The sequence below is a fragment of the Sphaerodactylus townsendi genome, linkage group LG13, assembly GCF_021028975.2.
Source record: "Sphaerodactylus townsendi isolate TG3544 linkage group LG13, MPM_Stown_v2.3, whole genome shotgun sequence".
Taxonomy (NCBI): domain Eukaryota; kingdom Metazoa; phylum Chordata; class Lepidosauria; order Squamata; family Sphaerodactylidae; genus Sphaerodactylus; species Sphaerodactylus townsendi.
The window spans coordinates 54,885,578-54,911,483 of NC_059437.1; the positions used below are offsets into that span (position 1 = coordinate 54,885,578).

The 25,906-nt window shown below is 47.6% G+C and overlaps 1 protein-coding gene across 1 annotated transcript; it reads right to left on the reverse strand.

The window, feature by feature from the left end:
- Nucleotides 1-165: 165 nt before the first annotated feature.
- PPTC7 (protein phosphatase targeting COQ7) lies at nucleotides 166-24,297 on the reverse strand. Its single transcript, XM_048514493.1, has 6 exons — nucleotides 23,284-24,297; nucleotides 11,054-11,233; nucleotides 8,255-8,453; nucleotides 6,005-6,128; nucleotides 5,133-5,262; nucleotides 166-3,677 (listed from the first exon to the last, which is right to left on the reverse strand). Exons 1-6 carry the CDS (start codon nucleotides 23,483-23,485, stop codon nucleotides 3,619-3,621), a joined length of 894 nt encoding a protein of 297 aa, XP_048370450.1. The 5' UTR covers nucleotides 23,486-24,297; the 3' UTR covers nucleotides 166-3,618.
- Nucleotides 24,298-25,906: the final 1,609 nt, after the last annotated feature.

Consider the following 25,906-nt stretch of genomic DNA (forward strand, 5'->3'; position numbering starts at 1 on the left):
ATTTATTGGGAGCTGCTATATCCTTAGAAAAGACCCTGGTGCTTTATGATGCAAGCACAGTCAAGCTTCTGCAGACAACTCAAGAACTGGTTGTCACAAGGGAGCAGAGTGAGCACCCCAATGGCCTGGGTAGGGCAGTCACTATTGAAGAAGCCACACATCCACTGTATAAATACTATATTTATTAAATATCTTTACAGTTCATTAAATGTATTTACATATAGTATTCTTGCACAAATGATAAATTTCAGACATCCAATTCACATAAATGCCTTTCAGGTAAGCACAGGTAACGATAGTCTCATTTAACAAGAAAAAAGCATCCTCATTAGATCAGCTATCTGTGTCAGATAAAAGCCCCAATTCTGCTGTCTGGTTTCCCACTGCCCAGGCAGCAGCTCCAATCATAGTACCCGTGTTTTTGCTCACTGCAGGGTAGTTCTGCCTGTGTCCAGTCTGGTCCCAACCTCCAGCCTATTATTAAAATCTATTTTGCTTCAGTTGTTGCAGAAATAGAAGACCTTGAGGGGAGCGGTGGACATGTCACCTCTCCCAAAGATAGCTAAACTGACTGGGAACCACGGACTTCAGACTCCTTCATTAATAATGGGTATTTCACATTAGCCTAGCTATACCTACCAGGTTGGTAACACAATTGCAGGGCATACCCAGAAGTTCTGTGGCTGCAACTGCTTTCATTAGCGAAGTAGGATAATGCTATACAAACTGGGGTCCCCCCCCCGGTTGTCGGCACAGCATGTCTGCAGTTTCAGCTCTTTTCAGTCTCCCCCTATTACTTTAAAATTTAAGAGAACACAAAATGGAATGTCTTCTCTGTGCCAAATCACTGAACTCGTCTAGTTCCTAGGAAAGACTAATGTGTTGCATATAACAGTAAAGGTTACCTTAAGTAGTACCCAAATCCTGCCTTTTCCTTTTGTGAAAAAGATTTGTGCGCAGACAGCCTTAAGTTCATAGGAAGAAATAGGCTCTGATATGTTTGAGTGCACATCTTAAAACAAAAACTCAAGCGTGCAATAAAAAATATTAGTTTCTTTATAATACAGTATTGCTTTTAAAAATAGATGGAAAAAAGCTATAAACTATACTGGTCTTTGGTGTCCAGTGGAGGGAAGGGATGAGGAAACAGTATCGGCAAATTTATAAAACCAAATTTGTTCATTGTTTTAAAAAAAAATGTGGTGAGAGACGAATAACTTTATACATACTGACTGACTAAAAACTGCTCTAAGTAAAGCACGGCCGACAATCAAACCCCACCAGGAGTTTCTGTTCGGCCACAAGGGATTTATGAACCGATTTCTCCCACCCAGGTGAGTGATGGGAGGGCTCGGCCTGTCACCACCGGAACTTCCAGAGAAGGTGTTTCGTGCGTTAAGCTGAGGGCCATTCGCCCTCTGAAGTAGCAGAAAAAAAATAGAAGAAGACTCTGAAGCAGGGGAAACAGTCCTGCTCTTTGGAGGCACCATGTCTGGGAGAGGTCAAGGCCAAAAGGGGAAAGCAGCGACTGTTCAGTGCTTATTCTTATTCTCGTGAGGAATTGCAACAGCGAATACTGGAGACTTGATACAGAGAAAGTCCAAGGTAAAGAGATAATTGCCCTCTGGCACAGCAGGAGACAAGCCAAGTACTGTGGTATAAATACATTCCTTCTAGCTGAAGATACCTAGGTACAACCTGTCCACCTTCAAAAGTCAGGGGGATTAAAACGGTTTGTGCAAAGTTATCATTTGCCACATCTTAAAAATTCTCACACTGAGTTTATTCTTATTCCATCCCGTGTCCATGCCAAAAAAAAAATCCACTTTGTCAAGTTTTGGGCGGTTAAGGCAATGTGACGAGGAATTACAGGTGATTGGGGGGGGAAAGGGTCACTATGCTGCTCTTAGGAAAAAGGCAGATGAACAAAATAGCTTCCAAATGATTCAGCCCCTTCTCGTGATAAATGAAATGCCTGTCAGAAGCAAGATGCACTGAAATAGTGACATGTACATGGTACATGTGGCACAATTATAAATAAAAGCTTGACACAATTATGCAGATATACAGTACAACCACAAAAATATTTAACACAGGTGGAGGTAACCTCAAACTTAGGCGTTTCTTTAATACAATAAACTTGGCAGTAAAAACCCCTTAGAATTTTTTTTTTAATATAAGGTAAGATTGCTTCACTGGCCAAGTTTATTATCTAAACATCAACATTATTCAACTGGTATATAAAACATGGCTTTTCATTTCTAAATACTTTTTCTACCAGCAAAAATTATGAAAAACTGACCAAAATATATATCTTTACACTATTGATTTTTTTTTTTACATGAGCATTAAAAAAGGGAGTTTGCAGTTACTGAAGAAACGGGACCAAGTGTCAATGAAAAGAAATGCTCTATTGAAAAATGGCTATTAGATACCTTGTAAACATCATCAGAATCCGTTCCGGAAACCCTCAATACCAGCTACTGAAATGTCAACGCCATTCATTCCACATTTTGCACTGTGTTGGTGACGACCGCTGCTGTAGCCAGGCAGAGATGCGCACTGGGAGATGCTGCAAAGTTTTTGAAACTCCAAAGAGACGATCCAGAGCCGATGCCCGTCTGTGTCAACCACCCGTCGTCTCGAGCCACTACTGCAGCACATAAAGCCTGATCTAACACCACGCACACAGGAGAGCACACCAACGTTTCAACACCCTTACTTCTTTCTGCAGACTTTAATCCAACTGAAAAGATTTCTAAAATAAGAATCCTGCTAACGGCAGCAACACCCTGTGAAGAAATGATGCAGAATTTCCATCAGTAGAACAGACCTCATGCTTCACGCGCACTTTCCCCTACTCCACGACTTGCTCACACACACACACACACTTCACAAATTAATTTTGTGTTTCAAATTCAGTAACAGATAAAGCTCCTGGACAAACACCACATAAACCAAGGGTGTCCAACTGTGGCCCTCTAAATGTTCATGGACTACGATTCCCATCAGCCTCTGCTAGCAGGGCCAATTGGCCATGCTGGCAGGGGCTGATGGGAATTGTAGCCCATGAACATTTAGAGGGCCACAGTTGGGACACCCCGCATAAACCAAGAGATTCTCAACAATTGGAAGCCTCTGAAAAGTTCATACAAACACAAGCCCTCGGCTATAATTTTGCGGCCTCTCATGGATGAGAAGTGGGCTGATTCTGGCCATATAGTATGTCCTCAAAGAAAAGAGTTGTTCCAATTTTCAGTAGTACATCTAACTTCGAATTATGAACATCCACTTGCAATTCTTGACGCTCGTTTTCTTCAGAACCACAACCACGATCATCGCTCCAATCCCCGCCATTACTATGCAATAATTGCTACTACATTTTTAAAATGGCAAGCTTCAAGTATTGAAATTCTTCATTTCTTGCTGGCAGATGTACCTCATTAGCGGTCATCGACGGAGACCTTGACTAAACCTTAATACAGGCAATGGACACAATACATAATAGCCGCTGAGATCGGCTGCAAAGAACAGCTGTCCTGCCAGCAGGAAACAGTATGTGTGAAGCCAGGAACTCTGGAATAGCGCAAGTAATCAGAAACAGAAGGTTTCAGTCCGTCAGTCTGTGTATTCAGCTACTATAGAAAGGAGGACAGTGATGTCATCTGGTTTTCCACCTGTAAAGCAAAGAACAGGCGAGCTCAAAGAACAGTCGGTAAACTTCTCCTGTTAGCAAACGGAATGAAGGACAACTTTTGCAACAGACTCATCACAGAGAAATACCAGGAACGATGCAGATGTGTCCAGCATCGGAAATAGTGGGCTGGGAGGTGCCTGCTCCTACCAAGAAAGGCATGTGAGGGTGCATTTAATTGATAGCCTGCTAAAGAAGAACACTTCTATGACAGCCTCAATAATCACCAGTAGATTTGGCAATAGATACTGAGAAATACAAGACAGCTCAACAGACAGCAGGAGAACTCACACAATCCTGTAAGCATCAACACAACCTAGAGGTCCAGAAGAAAGTGTGGGGTATTGTCGAAGGCTTTCACGGCCGGAATCACTTGGGTTCTGTGTGGTTTCCGGGCTGTATGGCCGTGTTCTAGCAGCATTCTCTCCTGACGTTTCGCCTGCATCTGTGGCTGGCATCTTCAGAGGATCTGATAGTCTGTATGGCCGTGTTCTAGCAGCATTCTCTCCTGACGTTTCGCCTGCATCTGTGGCTGGCATCTTCTGAAGATCCTCTGAAGATGCCAGCCACAAATGCAGGCGAAACGTCAGGAGAGAATGCTGCTAGAACACGGCCATACAGCCCGGAAACCACACAGCACCCAAAGTGTGGGGTGCCGACAAACAGGTGCCTCCCACCCCAATCTCCCCTTTCAGCTTGCTACATACACGCTACATAAGACCAATTTTCCATCCAGTTTCACGCTGCTCAACAGGCAAGGCGGGAGCTGGGATGTCGCTTTTCCCGCTCGCTAAAATAAGTGCAGTGCTAAGTAAACGCATACCCTCCTCCAGTAGCAGAGAAGGCACAAGCTGGAGGCCACGATCCTATGGGCAAGTAGCCCAATTCCCCCCCATATCTGACTCAGCTGTTTCAACATTCAGAGAGCGTGCTTGGTTATCATTAGGAGACGGGGAGGATTTTTTAAAAGAAATTTAAACTTGCATTCAATATTTTCCTACATGCTGGGACCGCCCCAAACGTGCAGAAACCACTCTCTTAATTGGGTGACTGGCATTTGGCCAGAAAGCTTGCTATTCGAGGGAATGGTGGCAGCAGGCACACAGACACTGCCTATGCAATGCCTTAGCAGACCAGGTGCTCGGGAGCGGGAGCAGCAGCAGAAGGCCATTGCTTTCACATCCTGCGTGTGAGCTCCCCAAGGCATCTGGTGGGCCACTGCGAGTAGCAGAGTGCTGGACTAGATGGACTCTGGTCTGATCCAGCAAGGCTCTTTCTTATGTTCTTACAACATCTCACCTACCAGCCTTCCAATATTTTGTCAAGGAGCACATTTGCTATTTCAGTATTATGGAATCAATACTATCCCCCCCCCCCCCACGCCAAGCATACCATTGTCCAGCACTGCCCTTCGACTCCAGAAGGCTGAAAACCTTACCTCTTACATTCAGTCCATTGTCACAGGCAAACTGCGCAAAAGGAGACATGTAATTTGGATCGTATGCCAGTTCGTGAGCTTGTTCAGCAATGCTTCTTGCTGTCTGTTGTATGCTCTCGTAATTCGAGTTCTAGAACAAAAGCAAAACAAATTATTTCTGAAATTGTACACAATTGTTCACACTCCACAAACAAGCTCAAGGTTGATACACAAATAAAGAACTGAGACTGTCTGTGCCTCCTTTTCAACTTAAGTTGACAATATCTTGCTCAGAGAATCTCATTTTGGATGAAAGAGAACATATTCAGGAATGCTTGGAGAAGCTGCCCTCAATCTAGGACAGCATCTTTTAAGTCTTCTGAAAACAGCCCGGCAGTTCTGGCTCTGCTGGAACGTGCCTAGGGAAATCACTGCTTGTGCTTGCCCCAGCTTCTAACCGTATGCACAATCCCGCCGTCTCCATTTTACTGGGCCTCCTCTTGTACAGACTTCAAGAAGACACTAAGCCAACATTTCAAGAGTAAATGGATTCACGGGGGACTCCCCCTGACATGTTGTTGAATTCCTCTTATCCCTACACAAACTCTAGCTTAATAGGAACTCTATCTCATCCTATGACAGCTTCTCCTCAGGGGGGATCTTTAATCAGTAGGGTGCTCCACTTTGCTTCTTTCTTTAAGCTACAGCTGCTGTCCTGCTGCACGAGATATGGCCTTCTCTAATGCCAACTTGAAACTCACCTGCGGGTGGCACCTAGTGCCCTGTGCAGTGGCAATTTATAGGGACACTCCCCCTCAGTCAAATGGTGTCTTCTATATGTGCTTCTCCTTGACCCAAATCAGACTGCAACATGTCTTGGACACACGATTTACCTTCAACTTCTTCAGCTCCTGGAGGATCATGTAGTCCGGCATGTTGTCAAAAAGTCCATCCGTGGCCGTCAGGATGATGTCTCCCAGCTGGACGTCAAAGGTCGTGCTGTCGGCTGCATCTGGGCTGCAAAAACAAGGACAGTGAGCATCTGTGTCTTTGAACTATGCGAGGCCAAAGTTCAACCTGGGATATGGAGATAACGAGCTGTTTATAGTCACGTTGGTCCAAAAGGAAAACCCCCAAATCCGCCACCACAATGGATTGTGCCCGTGGGGATAGCGTGACAGGCTTACTTGACTGATACGTTAAGACCGGGGTCCATGTCTTTTTGTTTTATATCACCCTTGGACTTCTTGGGTATACCAAGACAGGCAGGATGAGGGCATTATTTAAAAGGCTGGTTATTTGACACAACAAGCCAGGACAGTCCCTTCATACCCTTAATGTCAAATCTAAAAGGCACCCCCTGCAGTAATTCTGCACCCAAAGTGTTTTGCATGCACTTCAGTTTGTGGTGCTGCTGCCGTGCCCAGAGAGAAACCAGAAGTCTTCCTCTGAAGAGACGGGGTTGTGTCAGTGTCCTTTGCTCCTGTGCCTTTAACAGGTCCAGTTCCCATTGACAGATCGTGCTTTTCCAGCATTCCCATCTCAGAGCTTGGTGTTCTGCCAAATGGGAGTATTGCTTGCTTTGATTGGGCACAGGCCACTGCTGGAAGCTTTTAATACAAGCTGCAGTCACATGCTTCTCTGTGCTCTTCAAAAGCACTTGCTGCCTGGCAGCCTGAGTATGGAAAGTTAGCTGAGCTTCAAGGCACTCTCCTGCCCCAGGACAGCTGCCACATGCTGACCCAGCTGGACAGCCCAAGGGGCAAACATCGTCTTCTACGTGTGCTGCTGAATACAAGCCTCTCTGCACTCCCACCTTCATCTTACTGCAGGGGCCCGGCAGCCCCAAAGTGGACGTGCTTCACCCAGGCGATGCCATCAGGCATCCTGCATGCAGTTTGAAAATGGGACAGGACTTGCTTCAAGCCAAGAAAGCTCCCTACAGCTAAACAAATAGCTTCCGTGGCACCTTCCAATGGCAACGAACACACCATGCTAGACTTGCTTGGCAAGGAAAGAAATATTCATGTGTACCCGAGGCCTTGACAGACACTGAAATGGACAAGTCAAGGGCCCTTTCTGAAAAGCCCACCTTCTGCATGCTGCATTTGTTCGTGCCAATGCATGCGTTGCAGACAGATAAGGAGAAGTCCACAGGCAGGGCACGCTGCCAAGAAGGAGCAGCAGGCTAGTAAAAAGGAGAAAATCTACCCGAACAGCCTTGTCACAAGGGAAGCTTACCACAATGACATTTTTGTTCTGGGCACCAAGGTAAGAAAAGGCCAGCTTGGCAAGTCACGATGCCCAAGCACCCTTAGCAGCTAGGCAAGGATTTCTAAGTGCAGCTTGGCTGCTCTACGGCTGACTCACTGACAGTCGCAGGCACAGTTTCATCCCTAATGAAAGCCATACCACAAAGAACACAGAATTTCCCAAGCCGTTACACCCTTCCACTCCTTATTGAGCTACAAATGAGGATTATTATTTTGCACTTTCAAACGACTCCTTGGGAAAGATGGTTCTGGAGAGGGAGCCCCCCTCACCCAGGGTCCCACTACTAAGAAGAAGAAGAGTTTGGATTTATATCCCCCCTTTCTCTCCTGTAGGAGACTCAAAGGGGCTGACAATCTCCTTGCCCTTCCCCCCTCACAACAAACACCCTGTGAGGTAGGTGGGGCTGAGAGAGCTCCGAGAAGCTGTGACTAGCCCAAGGTCACCCAGCTGGCGTGTGTGGGAGTGTACAGGCTAATCTGAATTCCCCAGATAAGCCTCCACAGCTCAGGCGGCAGAGCTGGGAATCAAACCCGGTTCCCCCAGATTAGATAAACGAGCTCTTAACCTCCTACGCCACTGCTGCTCCCTATCCTATCTATCCCTAACTATCCAGTTCTGCAGATCTGTTGTGAAAAAGCAACCTACACTTGTGTCGTGTGAATAAAAAGAGAGCCTCTACTTCACTGCTTTAAGGAAACAAATGTGAAAACATACCAGGTAGGAGCTGTGGAATACCCATGCCACCAGCTGAGTTAGGCTCCCCTGAATATGAGCACAGTTTCTCCTGAGAATTCCCAATAGATCTGCCCAAACTCGCAATGGCCCCTTGTCCTGGCAAAGCTTTTCAACACTGGTGCAAAGTCTCTTACCTATCACTGAAGACGACCCCTTCCGCTTCAGGGGGTGCTATCGACAGCTGGAAGGGGGTGTTGAAGTAGTGCTGCTGTTCATCAGACCGATGGACGACTTCCCCACCTCTGACGACCAAAAAGCCCGAATCCCCCAAGTTTGCCGTATGTAAACGATGGCTAGTCCGGTCTAAAACGACAATGCAGGCAGTGCTGCTCCCTAGAAGCAAGAATTAAACCACTGGTTGAGGTGTGAGAATCACAAAAGCCACGGCATTCAAGTGTCAGCTGCAAAGAGGCATAATCAGAGCAGAGGTCTTAAGAGGCGTAACTTCTGGAGCGAGCAGGATAGAAGGAAATACACTGTGGTGAGATATAGCAAGTGAACAGGCACCGAGAGAGGTTCAGAGTATTGGCAACGCTATTTTGAAATTAACCTTTCGGGCACTGTTATGTGTGAACCTGGCTCACTCGGCTACTTCAAAAGCAACGGCCACTTTAGCGATATGCGCAAAGAAGCCTGGCTTCAGCAAGTAAACATGATATCTCGCTTTTCTTCCCACCTGGGGATGTGACAACACACAAACGAGTCAGGCACATCTGGGCTTAAAGCATCACAAAGCTGGATGGTAAAAGCAGCACAGGCCCTTTTCACATGGGCCAGGGGTCTGCAACCTGTGGCTCTCCAGATGTTCATGGACTAGAAATCCCATCAGCCCCGCCAGCATGGCCAATTGGCCATGCTGGCAGGGGCTGATGGGATTTCTAGTCCATGAACATCTGGAGAGCCACAGGTTGCAGACCCCTGAATGGGCCAATAAACACAGGTGAAGGGGGGGATAAAACCCATGCTGGGTGAAAACTTTGCATGGTTCCCGCCCCTAACACAAGTCTAACTTGCCCTCACCCACACTATTGGCCGCAGGGCGGGTTAAACGAGAATCACGTTATGTGCAATTCTTTTGTTTTAACACACCTCACAGTGGCTATGAGGCATGTTCGGGAGCTGCGATCAAACTAGAGAACTGCAGTCCCCGGCTCCCACCTGTGGAGCCACACAGTGGGGAGGGGCCATAACAGGGTCCCGGGGGTGGTCCTGCCTCCCTGCGGAGCTGTGCTTTGCAACGAGGCAGGAACCCAAAACAAAATGTGCCTCCATGCGAAGGCACATGCCCCACTTGCACAGAACAGCCAGTCATGCAAACAGCAGGTCATGTTAAAAAACTTCTCAACAATGTTTTCTCCCTCGGGAAAAGGGAGAAAATCTACAGCTCTTCTTAGGACTCAGAAATCTAGAGGAGCGCCACAAACCCTTCCTCTTCCAGCATCGTATGTTCTGTCCCTAGGAACACAAGTGGAGGGTGAGGAAAGGTCAAAGGGAGCAGGCCAGGAGCCCTGACAAGAAACATCGTGGCGGCCCACACTCTGGTTAGCGATTCCCCACAAAAGCAGGAACAGTAGAATTAGAGACGGAGGCTCCTGCAAGTTCTGACGGCAAACCCTGCAGCTGATGTCTGTTCTTTAGGTGTGCCACGGAAAAGGACCGAGGCCTCCTGAGCTCAGCAGAGCTGGGCTAAATATATCTTGTATATTTAAAGAGACCTCCTGGCACACACACCAAGATCAGGTGAGAGGCGTCTGTGCCAGGCGGTCAGTTGCGCTTAGTGGGCAAAAGGTTGCGTGTTTCCTTGAGCACTGCTGGTTCTCGGTGTCACCCAGACAGGGTCGGCGTTCTGCTCCAAGGAGCCCCAGCAGCCTCCCTTCTCCACAAGGGACTGACCCCAAAGGCAAGCAGCCCGGCGCGGGCAGGCCCTCGACCAGCACCGCACATAAATTTCCTGCCATGAAAATGAACAGAGGCAATTCCAGAGCTCTGAGGTGATTCAAAAGTAGCCCCGAGGAAACATCCTGCAATTACACAACAAAAAGCTGTTCAAGCCAGTGGGGCCAACAGCTCCGGGCTCCCTTGCCCAAATACTGGCATGTTCAACAAACCAGACACCTGCTCAAATCAGCAACCATACGAAAAACAGGTTTTTTTAAAAAATTAGTTGATAGGTGCTGGTCAATGGCTTTTTTTTTTTCAAAAAAGGAGGATTGGGGGGGGGGGAAGGATCAGTTAATGACGGCTCCCTCAAGAAGCATTCCAGGCAAGGCTACCAAAGCGCCGCCCCCCTCCCTCCCAGTGACATCTCTGTAATGCTTTTGGATGAAAGTGTTCAACGCGCTTCATCAGGTTCTCAGGAAGCCCCATCGAAAGGGCTGGGCATTAGTGCCTGGCGCTGTGGCCACCTGGTCCTGCTCTTCCCACCCTTTTTGGTGGCGTAAGTCCAAAACTCCGGGCGCCAGCATATCAGAGGCAACGGCCAGGTGGAATCCGAGTAATGTCAGCTCCTCCCTCAACCACACCTTCAGACCACCACTGCTACACTGGTGGGGGGGTTGCAGGATGCTGGCACGGTGCTCTGTTCCAGTGTATGACCATCGTGGAGAGCCACTGTGAATCCACCCCTCCACCAGTATGGATTTGCATTGCTCCCAATGGTGGATTTGGCCCCCTGTTTGGATGGGGCTGTTGGTAACTTTTGGAATAGATCAACATCAACCCTGTAAAGTAGATCAATAACATTATCCTGACATTTTAAGGGGGGAGGATCATTTGCCTAAGACCAAATAGAAAGGAGATGTTTTATGGAGGAAAATCATTCCAGCTCATGCTCCAAATTGCCATCCTACAGAGGCTCTCAAGAATAACCCTGGTGCAGCTGACAAGACACATACGGTTGCTACTGGGAAACAGAAGAGACCGGTTGCTCTTACCGAGCAAAGGTACTTTGTTCTGCAGCAGCTCAGAATAGCTTGTGGTGAGAATCCCAACTGGGTTGCTCGGGACAAACCGTCCTTCCTTTACTAAGCGTTCACAAGTGCGCATCAGAGTCCCTGAGAACTGAGAAGGGTCAACGCCGTAGTCTCGCCAGCCGCCGACACCATCTGCTACACCTAAAAAAAAGCAAAAACATTAAACGATTCCAATACCAAAAACATTTGCAAACCACCTCACCTGCACTTAATATTCTAGCTCACTGTCCTGAAGGAGACTTTCTAAATCGATCACTTCCCCAAAGCAGCATCCCATGTGAGGGGGACAGAGGTAATTGCTTCCTACAGCTCAAGCCACAAATAAGGGGTTATTATGAACCTAGATTAAAACTAGTCCTGGGAATATATATGCTGAAGTCTGTACAGGGTGCATTTTCATGAAGACAATCGCCATTCATTACTTCTCAGTGATCATTCAGGAGTAATTGCTTCATTTTGATACATCATGGAGACGTACCCAAAAAGAAAGTAGATAGGCTGCTGAGGGTTTTCCAGGCTGCGCGGCCGCGGTCTGGTCCTTTTTGCTGCAAACATTTTGCCTGTATCTATGGCGGGCATATTTAGAGAAGATGCCAGCCATACATGCAAGCAGATCGTTAGGAGCAAAAACTACCAGACCATGACCACACAGCTCCGGGAAACCCACAATAACCAGTTGGTTCCAGTTGTGAAAGCCTTCGACTGAACATAGAAAGGAGGAACATGACCTACATATGAATACTGAGGCAATTACAAACCCAAGGTCACTTTGCTTGTTTTAAGATAATCATCTCAAAGAATTTAAAGAAGCTGGAACACAGAAGCAGAAGCGACAAACAAGTTAGCTGACTAATTTTACAACTTCACGCAAAACGTAACTGTGCATTCAACTGAAGCTAAATGTTGAGCCAGAGCAGGGGTCTGCAACCTGTGGCTCTCCAGATGTTCATGGACTACAAATCCCATTGGCCATGCTGGCAGGGGCTGATGGGATTTGTAGTCCACGAACATCTGGAGAGCCACAGGTTGGAGACCTCTGAGCCAGAGAAATAACTAAATATGTTTAAGATGCACATGAGCAGAACTGGGCATCCTGCCAGTCAGCTTTAAGAACATCACCAAATGACTGACTAGCACAGCAACTGAATCCTATCGAAGTTGAACACAACCCCCAAAATAAGAAGCATGGAACACGTTCCACAAACTTTGCTTTTCGGTGCTGCCAGATATTTCAAGCACATGTTGCATTCCTTATTGCTGAAAAGCATCGGCAAGATGCAAGTGAGGTGCACAGCTATTTGCCCACTTGAACACAACACCAGGATGATTTGTTGTGCGATAACAAGCAATGCCATTTAGCAGATGAGTTCCTGTGAACGGCTGCAGAGTCTCATTAGAAACAGCCACCAAAATATCCCCCAAGGCCTTTGTTATCAGGCCTCTGCAGATCTACCTACAGAGCAGCTAAGGTCACATGTTGTTTCCTTATTTGGTTCAGGGATTGTTCTGCAGTGTGCAAGACTCATAATTCAGTAATTTGGGGAACGAGAGAAGATCATGTTGGTGATTCAGGATGCTGGATGACTCACTCTTCTCCGCAGAGAGCATCTGCTCAAGGAAGGCCGACTTCCTTTGGAACAGAAGGCTACGAACCTCTGTCCAAAAAGTGAAAATTAACTTAGCGCATGGCGTAAAATGTGCCAATCTGTAGAACGCCCCTCATCTGAGATGCCAGCTAAAAGGGAGAGGAGGGTTTATACCTGACCTTGGCATGAACCACTGACTGTCACAACATTACAGCCAGACTCCACAGACATTAATCAGATTTCTACCAAAAATAGTGCACAACCTTCTGGATGCTCGTTGGCAGTTTTTCCTAAAGCCTATAATACGCAGAAGGCAAACATCACTGCTATCAACGCTGGTAACAGAAGTGCAAAAGGCAACTCAGTCTTGCTGTGCCAAGGAACACCCAGAGGGCAGTAGTAACATATAGCAGGCTGGTTACATACCGTATATACCGGCGTATAAGACGCCCCCCCCCCCCACTTTTCCAGTTAAAATATAGAGTTTGGGATATACTTGCCGTATGAGACTACGTCAAATGCTTATGACATGCGGCTGCTGGACGTCTCTAGGAGAACTCCAAAGAATCGTGCCCCGAACAACTTGGGGAAATTTTCCCACTCAGAGGAAGAGGAGAAACTTGACATTCACCAAGTTTCCAGATCATCTCTCCCTCGGGGGGGGGGGGGGGCACTGACAGTTGCACTAGGATCATGGCAGGTGGTGGCGATGGGTTGCAGTTGCATAGGCAGGGCCAAGCTAGAGTAGGGCAAGTTTAGTGTTCAGGAGTGAGGAACTGAACCCAGTGCGCGGGGTAGCAGCAGCAGAGCTGCTGCTCCAGATCCTGGGCGCTCAGTACCACCCGCTCAGTACCTGGCGTATAAGACGACCCCAGACTTTACAGATGATTTCCCAGGGTTCAAAAGTAGTCTTATATGCCAGTATATACGGTATATCTTTCAGCAGCATTTGTAGCATTAAGCAGTTACAATGAGGTAGGAATGGATCCCCCCCCCCCCCAGACAGCCTGCATAAAACCTCCTGATCAGATACTGAGGCAAATACTAGATTTCCCCTTGGATCTCTCTATGGTTATAAAAACAGGTATACATAACTAATAATTTTATTGCATTTACATCCTGCTGATTCCCAACCGTGGTCAGGCTCAAGGAAGACATTGGTGAATGAGGACACCATTTCCTTAAGCAGAAGAAACAGTCGGGATGAAGGCTCGGGGGCCTGGCTCGAAGCAAGACATTGGAGAGCCAGCGTGGGGTAGTGGTTAAGAGCCGGTGCACGCTGGTCTCGAGAACCAGGTTTGATTCCCCGCTCTGCCACTTGAGGCTTATCTGGTGGACCGGATTAGCTTGGCACTCCCACACATGCCAGCTGGGTGACTTTGGGCGAGTCACAGCTCTTTGGAGCTCTCTCAGCCCCACCTACCTCACAGGGTGTTTGTTGTGGAGAGGAGGAAGGGAAAGGAGATTGCAAACCCCTTTCGAGTCTCCTTACAGGGGAGAAAGGGGGGATATGAATTCCAAACTCTTCCTCTTCTTCTTCCAAGATGAATTGAGGACTTGGACTGAGGAGTTTAGCAGCAAAGCAGGAAAGACGCAACGTGCTGGGCAAGAGCACAGCTCCAGGACTTCGGAGTGGGGGGGGGGGACGACACTTGAGAGTGGAGATATTAGCCCCACCTTGACTCACAGTCTTGTGCAGCCATGCAACATTGCTCCTCAGGGCTCTCACACGGGGAGGTGGGCAGGGGAAGTTGACAGCAGTGTGCATAGTGCCGTCGCCGAAGAGCAAACGCCACTGTTGCCACTGCATTTCCTCAAATGGAGCCACAGCCACGGCCAGCATCATGGCGAGCACCGCCCATTTGTCAGCACACCTGTACCTTCACAGGTATATGTGAGGCTTCTTTCAGCACTTGGGCCCAAGAGGCTGTCTAGTCCTGCAGCTGGCAAGGATAGCCAGCAATACTTGTGGGGGATCTCACAGCTGTACCAGCCACGAGGAACTGTGTCCCCACCGGCTTGCTATCTGGCCCAGGGGAAGTCATTCTTTTGGCTTCAAAGGCCAAGGAGATGTGGAGAGCCTCCTGCAGGGGTGATGAATTGGTAGATCAAGATCATGTTTTACAGATCACCAGCAACGCCATAGAACAGTGGTGGCGAACCTATGGCACGGGTGCCAGAGGTGGCACTCAGAGCCCTCTCTGTGGGCACAGAGTTCGTCATGTGATAATAGTGCAGTTATTTCAGGGAGATTATTAGCACTAAACCTAAGACCTAGTTTTGGGGAAGCAGTGTAGGTAACGCTGTTAAGTGCTGTTAAACCCCACTGATTTTCATGGGAAGAACTAAAGCGCGATCCTTTACCTGGGAGTAAGCTCGGTTGCTGGCAATGGGGCTTGCTTCTGAGTAAACCCTCCTAGGGTTGTGATTCACCCGTTGGAAGAATTGCAGGGTTGGTTCAAAGCAAAACCACCGACTACCACCAACCTTACTCCTGAATAACATGTGCCTTGGAGCCAAATGTTTTTTCTAAACTAAAACCTCAGCATTCAGGTTAAATTGCCATGTTGGCACTTTGCGATAAATAAGTGGGTTTGGGGTTGCAATTTGGGCACTCGATCTCGAAAAGGTTCGCCATCACTGCCATAGAAGTAGCAAATGCCTGTATGTGGGAAGGTAGCCAAGCTCTAGACTGAGTCATCGCCACTGCCACAGCTCTTCAGCTCGTTTGAAATATATCATCACAGCCATATTATAACCTGCCCAGAGCCCTTCAGTATAGCAGAAAACAAAGGTAGAACTGCTCCTTCCCCAACAGGGGACACCAGAGGTCTCCCCGCTACCCCAAGCATATCAAATGAATCAGGAAGTGGCATTACTGCAATCGGCGCTAGGTTTCTGCCACAGCACAACAAAACGGTGCCTAAGCCATGCAGGATCGGCATGTTAAAGCAGGGGTGGCCAACCTATGGCGCTCCAGATGTTCATGGACTATGATTCCCATCAGCCCCTGCCAGCATGGCCAATTTTTTTCTCTTATGCAGGATTAAAAACTGTCCACCTAAACAGGAAATATAAACTGAAGCTCATATGAACACTGTTCAGACTACAACATTTAAAGCGTAAACCTGGACACAGATGGAAGCTATCTGGATTTCGCCAATCTGACTATGGTTTATGGAAATGCCTTGGCAGCCTAATGCCAGCTTCCACCCACACCTTGCAGTTTTTACTAAACAGCAGTTCCTGTTAACTGGTTTTCCTTCTACAGAGAAAATACACTAATGTTCCCCAGAGTTTCTGCCTGCTGTGTGTCAAGTATAGTGACAATAGCTCCTTGCACACAACCAAGAAAAATAAAAGAGTAAAGCAAACTGCCATCTCACGAAGTCACAATTAAAGACCACAATGACCACAGGCTGCAGGATTGGGGGTGTGTGAGTGTGGCAGAACGGTGGTGGCAAATGGATAAGATACTGGGAGCAACCTGGAAAGCAGCACAGCCTCCAAATTTCATATTTCCCATTCACACAAGCCACCCATAAGGAGGCAGAAAACTGATGCTAGCCTTCACCTTGCCTGCAACAAAACAGCAACTCGGGTAAACAGCTGTTGTGTCACCTGGGCCTCATTCTCAGCCCTTAATCCAGTGCCTGCCGGTGATCCCAGTCCAAAACACCTGCACACTCCATGCAAGGTGCCACCTGCTAGCCGTTACTGAGGACCCTTTTTCTTTTTGTACAGCTTCCTTTAAATGGCGTTTACACAGGACTAACTCCCTGTGTTTATCGCTCCCCCAGTCCTTCCAGCACCCCCACAGTCAGCACAGCTATATAATTACACAGCTCAACAGAGAACCCTAGACACTGTCCTCCTTTCCCCTGAGAACAATCTTTTTGCTTCCCTTGATCACTTTCACAGGCTCTCTCTCAGCCTGTCCAAAGTTTTCTAACCTATTCACCAAACTGCAAAGCTCGCATGAGTGAATTTTCTGAAGCAGCAATATTTTAAACTACATCTGCAACAAGATTTAGAGGGCCCATTCACACAAGGAGGTGGTCTGGAATACTACAGGACTACAGGAGTGTGTTATTTGACACCAGAACCTGCGCAAATTCCATAATACAAAGCCACAGGATTATTCATTTGAAAGATTAAAGACTGTTTACTATTTCTCTTTTTCCAAATCCAGAAAGTGATAAGGCATCTGGGCACAGACTATAAGGGAGAAGGCTCTTCCTAAAATATAACTCTATACCTAAGTATATATATTCTGCCAAATAATGTGCAGGAAAAGAATTTAGGTTTTTGAGGACAAACTCAAGTCACATATAGAGTTATGCTAGATGGAAAGATGCCTTGAATTTTTTGGAGAGGCAGATTATTTTAAGAAGCACAATTTTACTATATAATTTATCAGCGCGTTCCCAACAATGAACCAGAAAAAGTGAGGGCTACTGGGAAGCGTAGTCCGCAGCCGTCCAAGAAGGCCCAAAATCCAGCTCCTTTCATAGAGACAAGGACCACACGAGGAAATGTGCAAGCAGGGAACATTCTAGACCAGGAAAAAACAAGGAATCTCACTAGAAGAATTTAAGGAATTAAACGGGCCCACAGTTTTGGTTTTCAAATGCTTATGCTTCAATTCAGTGTGAAATATTTCTATTAACAATTCCAGAGGAGAGAAACACATGTGCCAAGGATATAGTGCTGATTTATTTTATCCATTATATACTGTACTGAACTGGAAGCACCGTCCTTATGTAACCCCAACAGGTGTTACAAAGATGTAAAGTTATGATGGACAGGTTATTTTAACAGGAGACCCAGTGGTGTGATCTGCTAAAATGTCAACGGTTACAAGGGGATAAGAATTCTTAACATCTTACATATTTTCAATACACAACTGTCACTTCTCTGATCCTTTTTTTACCCTGTTTTTCTATAATGCCACTTCCTGACCTTTACAATGACTAAAAAGTCTGGAATGTCATCTTTCTTGAGCACCCACCACAGAATTTACAGTTATAAAAATAGGCCTGAGGAAAACCCGGGCAGCCTGTGTTTGTGTAAACTGGGCATACTCTGCTCAACCTGTGGAGAAACCCAGCATCTGGCATGTATGCTAACCAGAGAATCTTTCATTTCACTATTTAAAAACATGCACTTCACAATTACATAAGTAAACATCTATTACAAGCGCCAAGGGAACACTTTTAACATTCAGCTCAACTTGCCCCTCAGCATTTATGTCCCAGCTCCCACCAACTAGAAATTTAATCCTTGTATTGTTGAAGGCTTTCACGGCCGGAATCACTAGGGTGTTGTGGGTTTCCCGGGTTGTATGGCCATGTTCCAACAGCATTTTCTCCTGACGTTTCGCTTGTATCTGTGGCTGGCATCTTCAGAGGATTCTCTCCTGACGTTTTGCCTGCATCTGTGGCCGGCATCTTCAGAGGATCCTCTGAAGATGCCAGCCACAGATGCCGCAAAACATCAAGAAGAAGAAGAAGAAGAGTTTGGATTTATATCCCCCTTTCTCTCCTGCAGGAGACTCAAAGGGGCTTACAATCTCCTTGCCCTTCCCCCCCTCACAACAAACACCCTGTGAGGTAGGTGGGGCTGAGAGAGCTCCGAAGAGCTGTGACTAGCCCAAGGTCACCCAGCTGGCATGTGTGGGAGTGTACAGGCTAATCTGAATTCCCCAGATAAGCCTCCACAGCTCAGGCGGCAGAGCTGGGAATCAAACCCGGTTCCTCCAGATCAGGAGAAAATGCTACTGGAACACGGCCATATGACCCGGGAAACCCCCAACACCCTAATTTAATCCTTGTTAACTATGAATAGCCCTGACTGGATGGCTAAGGCAGGTCTCATCTCATCAGCTCTTGGAAGCCAGGCAAGGTTAGCCCTGGCTAGGACATGGACAGGAGACACCTGGATGTCCAAGGTTGCTATGCAAAAACAGGTAATGAATGGCAAGCCCCCTCTGAACACCTTTTGCCTTGAAAACCTTATGGGGATCGCCATAAGTTAGCTGCAACTTCCCAGTACTTTACCACCACTATCAACTGTGAATGCACTAAAATAAGAATGTGACCACAGACCCACCCTTCTACAGGCTCTCAGTTCGTTCTCAGATGTTAGTTATTACTCAACAGATGAAAGTCATGCGCAGCTTTTTTTCTAAATGCTGGTCAAACAGGGATAGACTCTGAATTTGGACTGATGTCAAGTGCCCATGCAAATTCTTTCCACTGCATGGGAGCGGCTCATGTGGCTATTCCACACCCACACCCACCCCACACTAGCTCACAAACAGGAGGTTTAGAACTTGTATATCAAACCACTTGGCACACTCGTGGCTTTGGATGACTAATACAAAAAACAAATCAGGACCAAAGGAAAAGCGAAACATGCTTCAGGCTCATTCCTTGGTCAAACACGTCGGAAATCTTTACCTACAAGAAGCTGCTGCTCACAAGGAACAAAGAAGGGTTGGAAGAGATGCAGAAATTAAGGAGAAGAAGAAGGAGAAGAAGAAGGAGAAGAAGGAGAAGAAGGAGAAGGAGAAGAAGGAGGAGAAGAAGAAGAAGAAGAAGAAGGAGGAGGAGGAGAAGAAGAAGAAGAAGGAGAAGAAGAAGCAGGAGGAGGAGGAGGAGTTTGGATTTATATCCCCCCTTTCTCTCCTGCAGGAGACTCAAAGGGGCTGACAATCTCCTTGCCCTTCCCCCCTCACAACAAACACCCTGTGAGGTGGGTGGGGCTGAGAGAGCTCCGAGAAGCTGTGACTAGCCCAAGGTCACCCAGCTGGCATGTGTGGGAGTGTACAGGCTAATCTGAATTCCCCAGATAAGCCTCCACAGCTCAGGCGGCAGAGCTGGGAATCAAACCCGGTTCCTCCAGATTAGATACACGAGCTCTTAACCTCCTATGCCACTGCTGCTCCTATGCCACTGCAGGAGAATACAACACTAAGTGGGAAGACTATTCGAATTGTTTATTAACAGCTTTTCTTCCCATAAGAACATAAGAATGAGCCAGCTGGATCAGACCAGAGTCCATCTAGTCCAGCTCTCTGCTACTCGCAGTGGCCCACCAGGTGCCTTGGGGAGCTCACATGCAGGATGTGAAAGCAACGGCCTTCTGCGGCTGCTGCTCCGGAGCACCTGGTCTGTTAAGGCATTTGCAATCTCAGATCAAAGAGGATCAAGATTGGTAGCCATAAATCGACTTCTCCATAAATCTATCCAAGCCCCTTTGAAAGCTATCCAGGTTAGTGGCCATCACCACCTCCTGTAGCAGCATATTCCAAACACCAATCACGCGTTGTGTGAAAAAATGTTTCCTTTTATTAGTCCTAATTCTTCCCCCCAGCATTTTCAATGTATGCCCAATGAGGATCCAAAGCAGCTTACATTGTTCTCTCAATTTTATCTTCACAGCAACACTATTGGTTAGGCAGACAGAGCGTGGCTGGCCCCACAGGGTCTCCCAGCAAGCTTCCTAGGCACGAGTGGGGATTCATACCAAAGACTCCCTGTTATTGTCCAACACGCTTAATCACTATACCACACTGGCTAGAATCATCAAACTCAGAATACATTAAGACTGGATAATGTACAGAACTGAGAGCCTCAGCTCAATGAATTAAAATTTAACTTCACTGTGGAGCAGCAAAATCACCCCTTCTCTCTTAGTTTAGACTGTAGACTCAAAAGAGAAGCAGTCAAACATCAAGCCACAGAGATTAAATTCAGAGTGAATAAATGGCTCTTAATGCTTCAAAATGCAAATTTATCTTCATGCCTCCAGTTAATGATCAACAGAATGATCAAATCAGGAGAAAGCTGTTTCAGTAAAGAAGAATTTGCTCCATCAGGTCCCTCAAGGACACTTCAAGATTGCTTAGGCCCCTTCCGCACACGCAAAATAATGCGTTTTCAAACCACTTTCACAACTGTTTGCAAGTGGATTTTGCCATTCCGCACAGCTTCAAAGAGCACTGAAAGGAGTTTGAAAGTGCATTATTCTGCATGTGCGGAATGAGCCTTAGATTCTAGAACAGTGGTGGCAAACCTTTGGCACTCCAGATGTTATGGACTACAATTCCCAATTGGCCATGCTGGCAGGGGCTGATGGGAATTGTAGTCCATAACATCTGGAGTGTCAAAGGTTCGCCACCACTATTCTACAATCATAGAATTGGAAGAGACCACCAGGGTCATCCACTCCCCTGCCATGCAGAAACACACAATCAAAGCATGCCCAACAGATGACCAATCAGCCTCTGTTTAAAACTTCCAAAGAAGGAGACTCCACCATCCTCCCAGGCAGCGCATTCCACGGTCAGAACAGCCCTTATGCTCAGGAAGTTCTTCCTAATGTTTAGGTAGAATGCCTTTTCTCATAGTTTGACTCTACTATAATATGCCATTAAAGGTTTTTGATTTGATTTTGATTTGGACTCTATTACTCTGTGATGTGTTCACATCACATCATGATGTTATGGCAGCATTAAGTCCTGAAAGCAAAGCAGTTCATTGCAGAGTTCAAAGGAGTCCACACTTGGATGTGAACTGTATCCACCACATGTCTCCTTTTCAGTTCCAGGGCAGAGGGAAAGAATGAAGTCACAAGTCCCTTCGTAACTAATGTAATGTCCTTTAGCTGTAGCACAGAACATAACGTTCAGACATCTTCATACAAACAGCAGCTCAGTTTATTGCCAACAGAGAGAGAAGCCTGGACACACACAGTCTTCCAACATGGAGAGAGAATAGAATAGAATAGAATAGAGAGACTAAAGGAGATCAACTAAAGGCTTATAATAAAACACCATGCAAGATAAATACATCTCAGGTGTGATGGGAGAACAATCTTATTTAAAGGAACACACACACACGACAACTGATACTAACATTAAAAACAAATAGTTTGAGCCACATCTAAACACAAGGAACCCCAACAGCTGCACTTGATTTGAAAGTTGTGACTCAAGAAGAAAGATGGAAAAGAATGCACTGTCCTGGAGAAAGAAATCAGCCCAATAATATTTTTCACCAGTCTTCAAAACTGACTACATCAGTGGCATACTGAAGTGGTCTCTCAAGTATAAACATCAACACAATTTAAAAGCAACTGACAAGATACTAGAGCAAAGTCTTATTGTGAAAGTCAACTTCCCAAGAACAAACAAGTCGAACACAAAGAAGCATTTAGCCACGTATACTCATAGTACAAAGCCACAAACGCCCGTCCTCTGGTTCACCTTGAGAAGTTATTCCAAAGGCCACACATCCCATAAAGGGCCTACACTGAGAAGGTCTTTCCCTTTTTGCTCCCATGACATCTGACACAGCGCTTAGATCTGCAGCAAGCAAACTGGGTGTGGAAAGTGCAATTTGACATCGGAAACCTTTCTCAATGTCACTTTACTTTGCACCTGACGAGGACTCCAGGTGCCCTGAAGGCAGGAAGTGTCTGTTCCTTACTGAAGGGGGGGGGGGGAATCCTGTCTGTGACATTATTTCAGTGTTGCCAGGAGGAAGAAAAAAGAAACCTTAGGAAACACTGGGGAGAAAAAACCTGCCGAAATAAGTGAAAGGCTATTTAGCACATGGTTTTATACACTAGAAACATGCAGCATGGATTTTTTTTTGTAAGACAATGTAAAGCACCAGATAATAATAATCCCTGTTTAATGAAGTCACATGCAATATATCTCCATTAATATACTGTCCTATTTACATAGGAACAGTTTTGGCAACAAAGTGTCCAAAAACACATTACTAAGCATTCAGTATTTGCACTGTCCACATGTTTAAGTTGATGTCCAAACATATTGCTGGTAACTGTGCAACTGTGTGAAGCTTTCCAGTCCCCAAAGATATTTTGTTTACTGCAAATGTATTTTCTAATTTCAACATTCTTGTCTACCACTCAGGTGGTAAAAAGACCTATGTGCCAAGGTAACATAAGGAATAACAGTCAGCAGCTTTCAATACAGAATAGGGCATATTTACAATCTTGCTTATGGAAAACTAAAGCAACTTATAACTGCATAAATATGTCAAACAGAACACCGTTATATGCTAAGTAATCAACAAATAATGCACATTATGCCATTAAAGCAGCAAGGTATGTTGTGGGTTGATAGGAAAGTAACTACTGAATATATAAATTTCCCCCAATATCTCTTCTTGTGCTCCCCCCAAAATACTGCTTTCTTCATGGCTTCCAGTTTCCAGTCTCTACTGCTCCCAACTTCTTGTTCCTGGGGGAGAGGGGGAAATTCCAAATGGCTCAAAAAAGGAAGGGCTACACACACCTTCCAAGGCTACTACTGCCTTTTTCATGTGGGCACTAGCAAGCCCTGGAGTCGCGAGGGGTGCTGCTACTGGGGAGACTGGCCTACTCACTACCCAGCTTGCTAACGCTATCCCGGATTGGACCAAGCCTGTGGCACATGAGCTGTCCGGGGAAACGGAAAAGCCTCTTCCCTCTGGCACCCTTTGCCCCAGGTGACCAGGTGGTTTCTGAGCGGGGCGACCACTTTGGCCAGTGCCCGCAGAGGAGGGCGAGGGGCCCCGGCCAGGCACTCACCCAGCACGTCAGCCGACCGGTGGCGGGCCACGAAGCAGGCGTCGTCGCCGTAGCACATGCCCTTCTTCAAGATGCCCTTGCGGAAGTCCTTGCCGAAGCCGCAGCTGGCCGTCACCAGGCTGTAGTCGCGGGAGTCCGTCTGCGAGAGGCCGCCCAGGACCGCGCGGGCCACCAGCCGGCCGTAGGAGAGGACGGAGAACATGGTGCGCGGAGCCCAGCCGCCGGCCGCCTGCCACGCCGGGGGCCACCGAGGGCACACGTGCCACCGCAGCCAATGCAGGCCGCTCTGCACCACCAGCGCCACGCCGAGACCCAGGGCGGCCGGGGGTCCGGGCGCCCCTCCGGGAGCGGAGGGGGGGCCCTGCGCTCGAGACTTCGCTGCCGGCCCTGCGCCGAGGCCCTGCGCCGCGGACTCCTCCTGTGGGGCGCAGGGGCCCCCGGGCCAGCCTGGCCCCTCCGCAGCCCCCGCAGCAGGGGGGGCACGAGGCGCTCCCGGCTCTCCCGCGCCCAACCGGCCCCACACGCAGAGGGGCGCCGGGGGCCCTCCCGGCCTCCCTCTCCTCCGCCCCGGGGCTCGTCTCTCCGGGCGGGGAGGACAAAAGGCCGCGGCCTACGGGGAGCACGCGTGCCGGCGCGGCCTGGACTGGCGCTGCCCTCAGGCAGGGGTCGCGACCCCGGGGGCCGGCGCGGCCCCGCCCCCTCGGTCTAGGCCCCTCCCACCAGGCAGGAGCCCCTCCCCCGCAGCCTCAGCGTCAAACTCCCCTCAGGCGCCCGCTCACAGCCGGCGTCTCGCCCGCCCCCGGCGACCGGGGACCTCCGCCTCCTCCGCCGCTGCCCCTGCGGCCATCAGCGCCCCTCCACGCGCTCCGGGCCCGGACTGCTTCGGCTGCGGCTCCCTCGGGGAAACGAGGCCGCGAGCGGAGGAGCGCGGTCAGCTTCGCCTCGCCGCCGGTTGCCAGACAGCCTGCCCGTCCTCCTCACATCCGGGCCTTCACGCCGGCCTCCGCCGACGACACAAGCCAGGGCTCCTCGGCACCGATTGGCTGCAAGTGTGCGCCTCATTTACATAACCTCCCTTCCTGTCGGGAGGGGTAAAGAGCACCTTTCGGGGTTCCAGGGAAGCGCGCGACGAGCTTTGACGGCGGCGGCTCCCGGCATGCAGCGGGGCCGACCAGGACATTTTCCCCTTTCCGATTGGCACGCTGGGAATCGTAGTACTATAACCAGAAAGACCATGCGGCTTTTCCAGGTCACCTTGCTGGAGAAACTATGGAAGGCTCGCTGAGACACACACACACCCCTCCGGCCGTCGGGGCAAAGGGAGGTCCTCTTCAGAGATTCTGAGGTTTCCTTAATGGGAAGGTGACGCCTCCCAGTAACACCACTGGATGAAAAAGATAATGACCCTTATTTCAAGGTCACAAAGATCCTGGATGACTCACAGCCTCCCCCACCCCCGCCTCCAGATGTTCTCCAATGTATTTCCCTGCCACTTAACTGCAGCTTCTTTTTATGATCCTCCCTTCCGCAGTTTCCACATTAGAAACGTAGACAAGAAAAGTTTATAGATGGTATCTAGAAATACAGAGAGTATAATACGTTTGCCTGACTTGCCTTAAAACAGCTTGAAACAAAAATACAAGAGCAACAATAATAACCCTAAAGCTCAGCAAAACAGGCCATGCTGATGCATGGAGGTTTCATGTTAAAGTTGCCAAGTGGCCAGGAGAAAAATGCTCTGCCCTTTTAAGAGAGCCTTATTGTATCGTTATTGACCACCATACAGTGAAAAGCTGCCATTAAGGCTCTACTAAAGTGACAGGAGATTTTACTCCAGGCTGCGCAGCAACAAAACTATCCCAGGTTCAATTTCTTATGAGTAAAAAAACAAATGAAAAGTCCCTTTCAGAGATCTTAGAGAGCAGCTGCCAATTGAGGTAATACTGCAATACACAGATCAATTGTCAGTGTAATGTGATGCGGCTTCATGCAGGAATGGACATAGTTCAGCCGATACTGTACTGGAGCTATAAAAACAGTCAGAGAGGAAATGGTCAGCAGATACAACTGCATTATTCAGCTAAGCTTTCTTTTAGCAGAAGCTAAAAATGGATGCATTTGGCCAAAGGTTTCACCAACATTTTGTCAGATCTTTAAAAGCAGCTGTTGCTTTCTGAAGATTTCATTTAGCATAATTTAGCTAACGCCTAGTTCAATCTGCAGAGCTGTCCCCTCTGCCTGGAAGTGATATAAAGAAATGCCCCTGGGACTGGAAAGGGAAAGGTTGCTGTCCCACTGGCTTGCAGATTTCCAGTTTATCTAATTCTTGTCTTGGTGAATGTTTTTGTGGTGGCTGTAGCTTCATTTGCAATTGCCAAAATAAGGTTTTGAAGTCTGAGTGATAACAGGAAAGGACTGCAGGGGCTACTCGAGGTTTGTGATAACAGGCATAGTAACAATGGATGTCTTGATGAGTTGATAACATTCTTGTTTTAGATTGTCTATGACTTTATGTCTTGATGCATAGATTACACTGGATGTCTGGGTGCATTGATTACATTCTTGTTTTAGATAGTCTATGACTATAATTTATAAGCAACTTTGAGGCCTGAGTTTCAGAAGA

Excerpts from the sequence above, each read along its gene's own strand:
- PPTC7 (XM_048514493.1), bottom strand. The coding sequence starts at position 23,485 with ATGTTCTCCGTCCTCTCCTACGGCCGGCTGGTGGCCCGCGCGGTCCTG. Across the intron at positions 6,129-8,254 it reads GGGGTCGTCTTCAGTGATAG|CCCAGATGCAGCCGACAGCA; the intron begins GTAAGAGACTTT and ends TTGTTTTTGCAG. Across the intron at positions 5,263-6,004 it reads AGGAGCTGAAGAAGTTGAAG|AACTCGAATTACGAGAGCAT; the intron begins GTAAATCGTGTG and ends CTTTTGTTCTAG.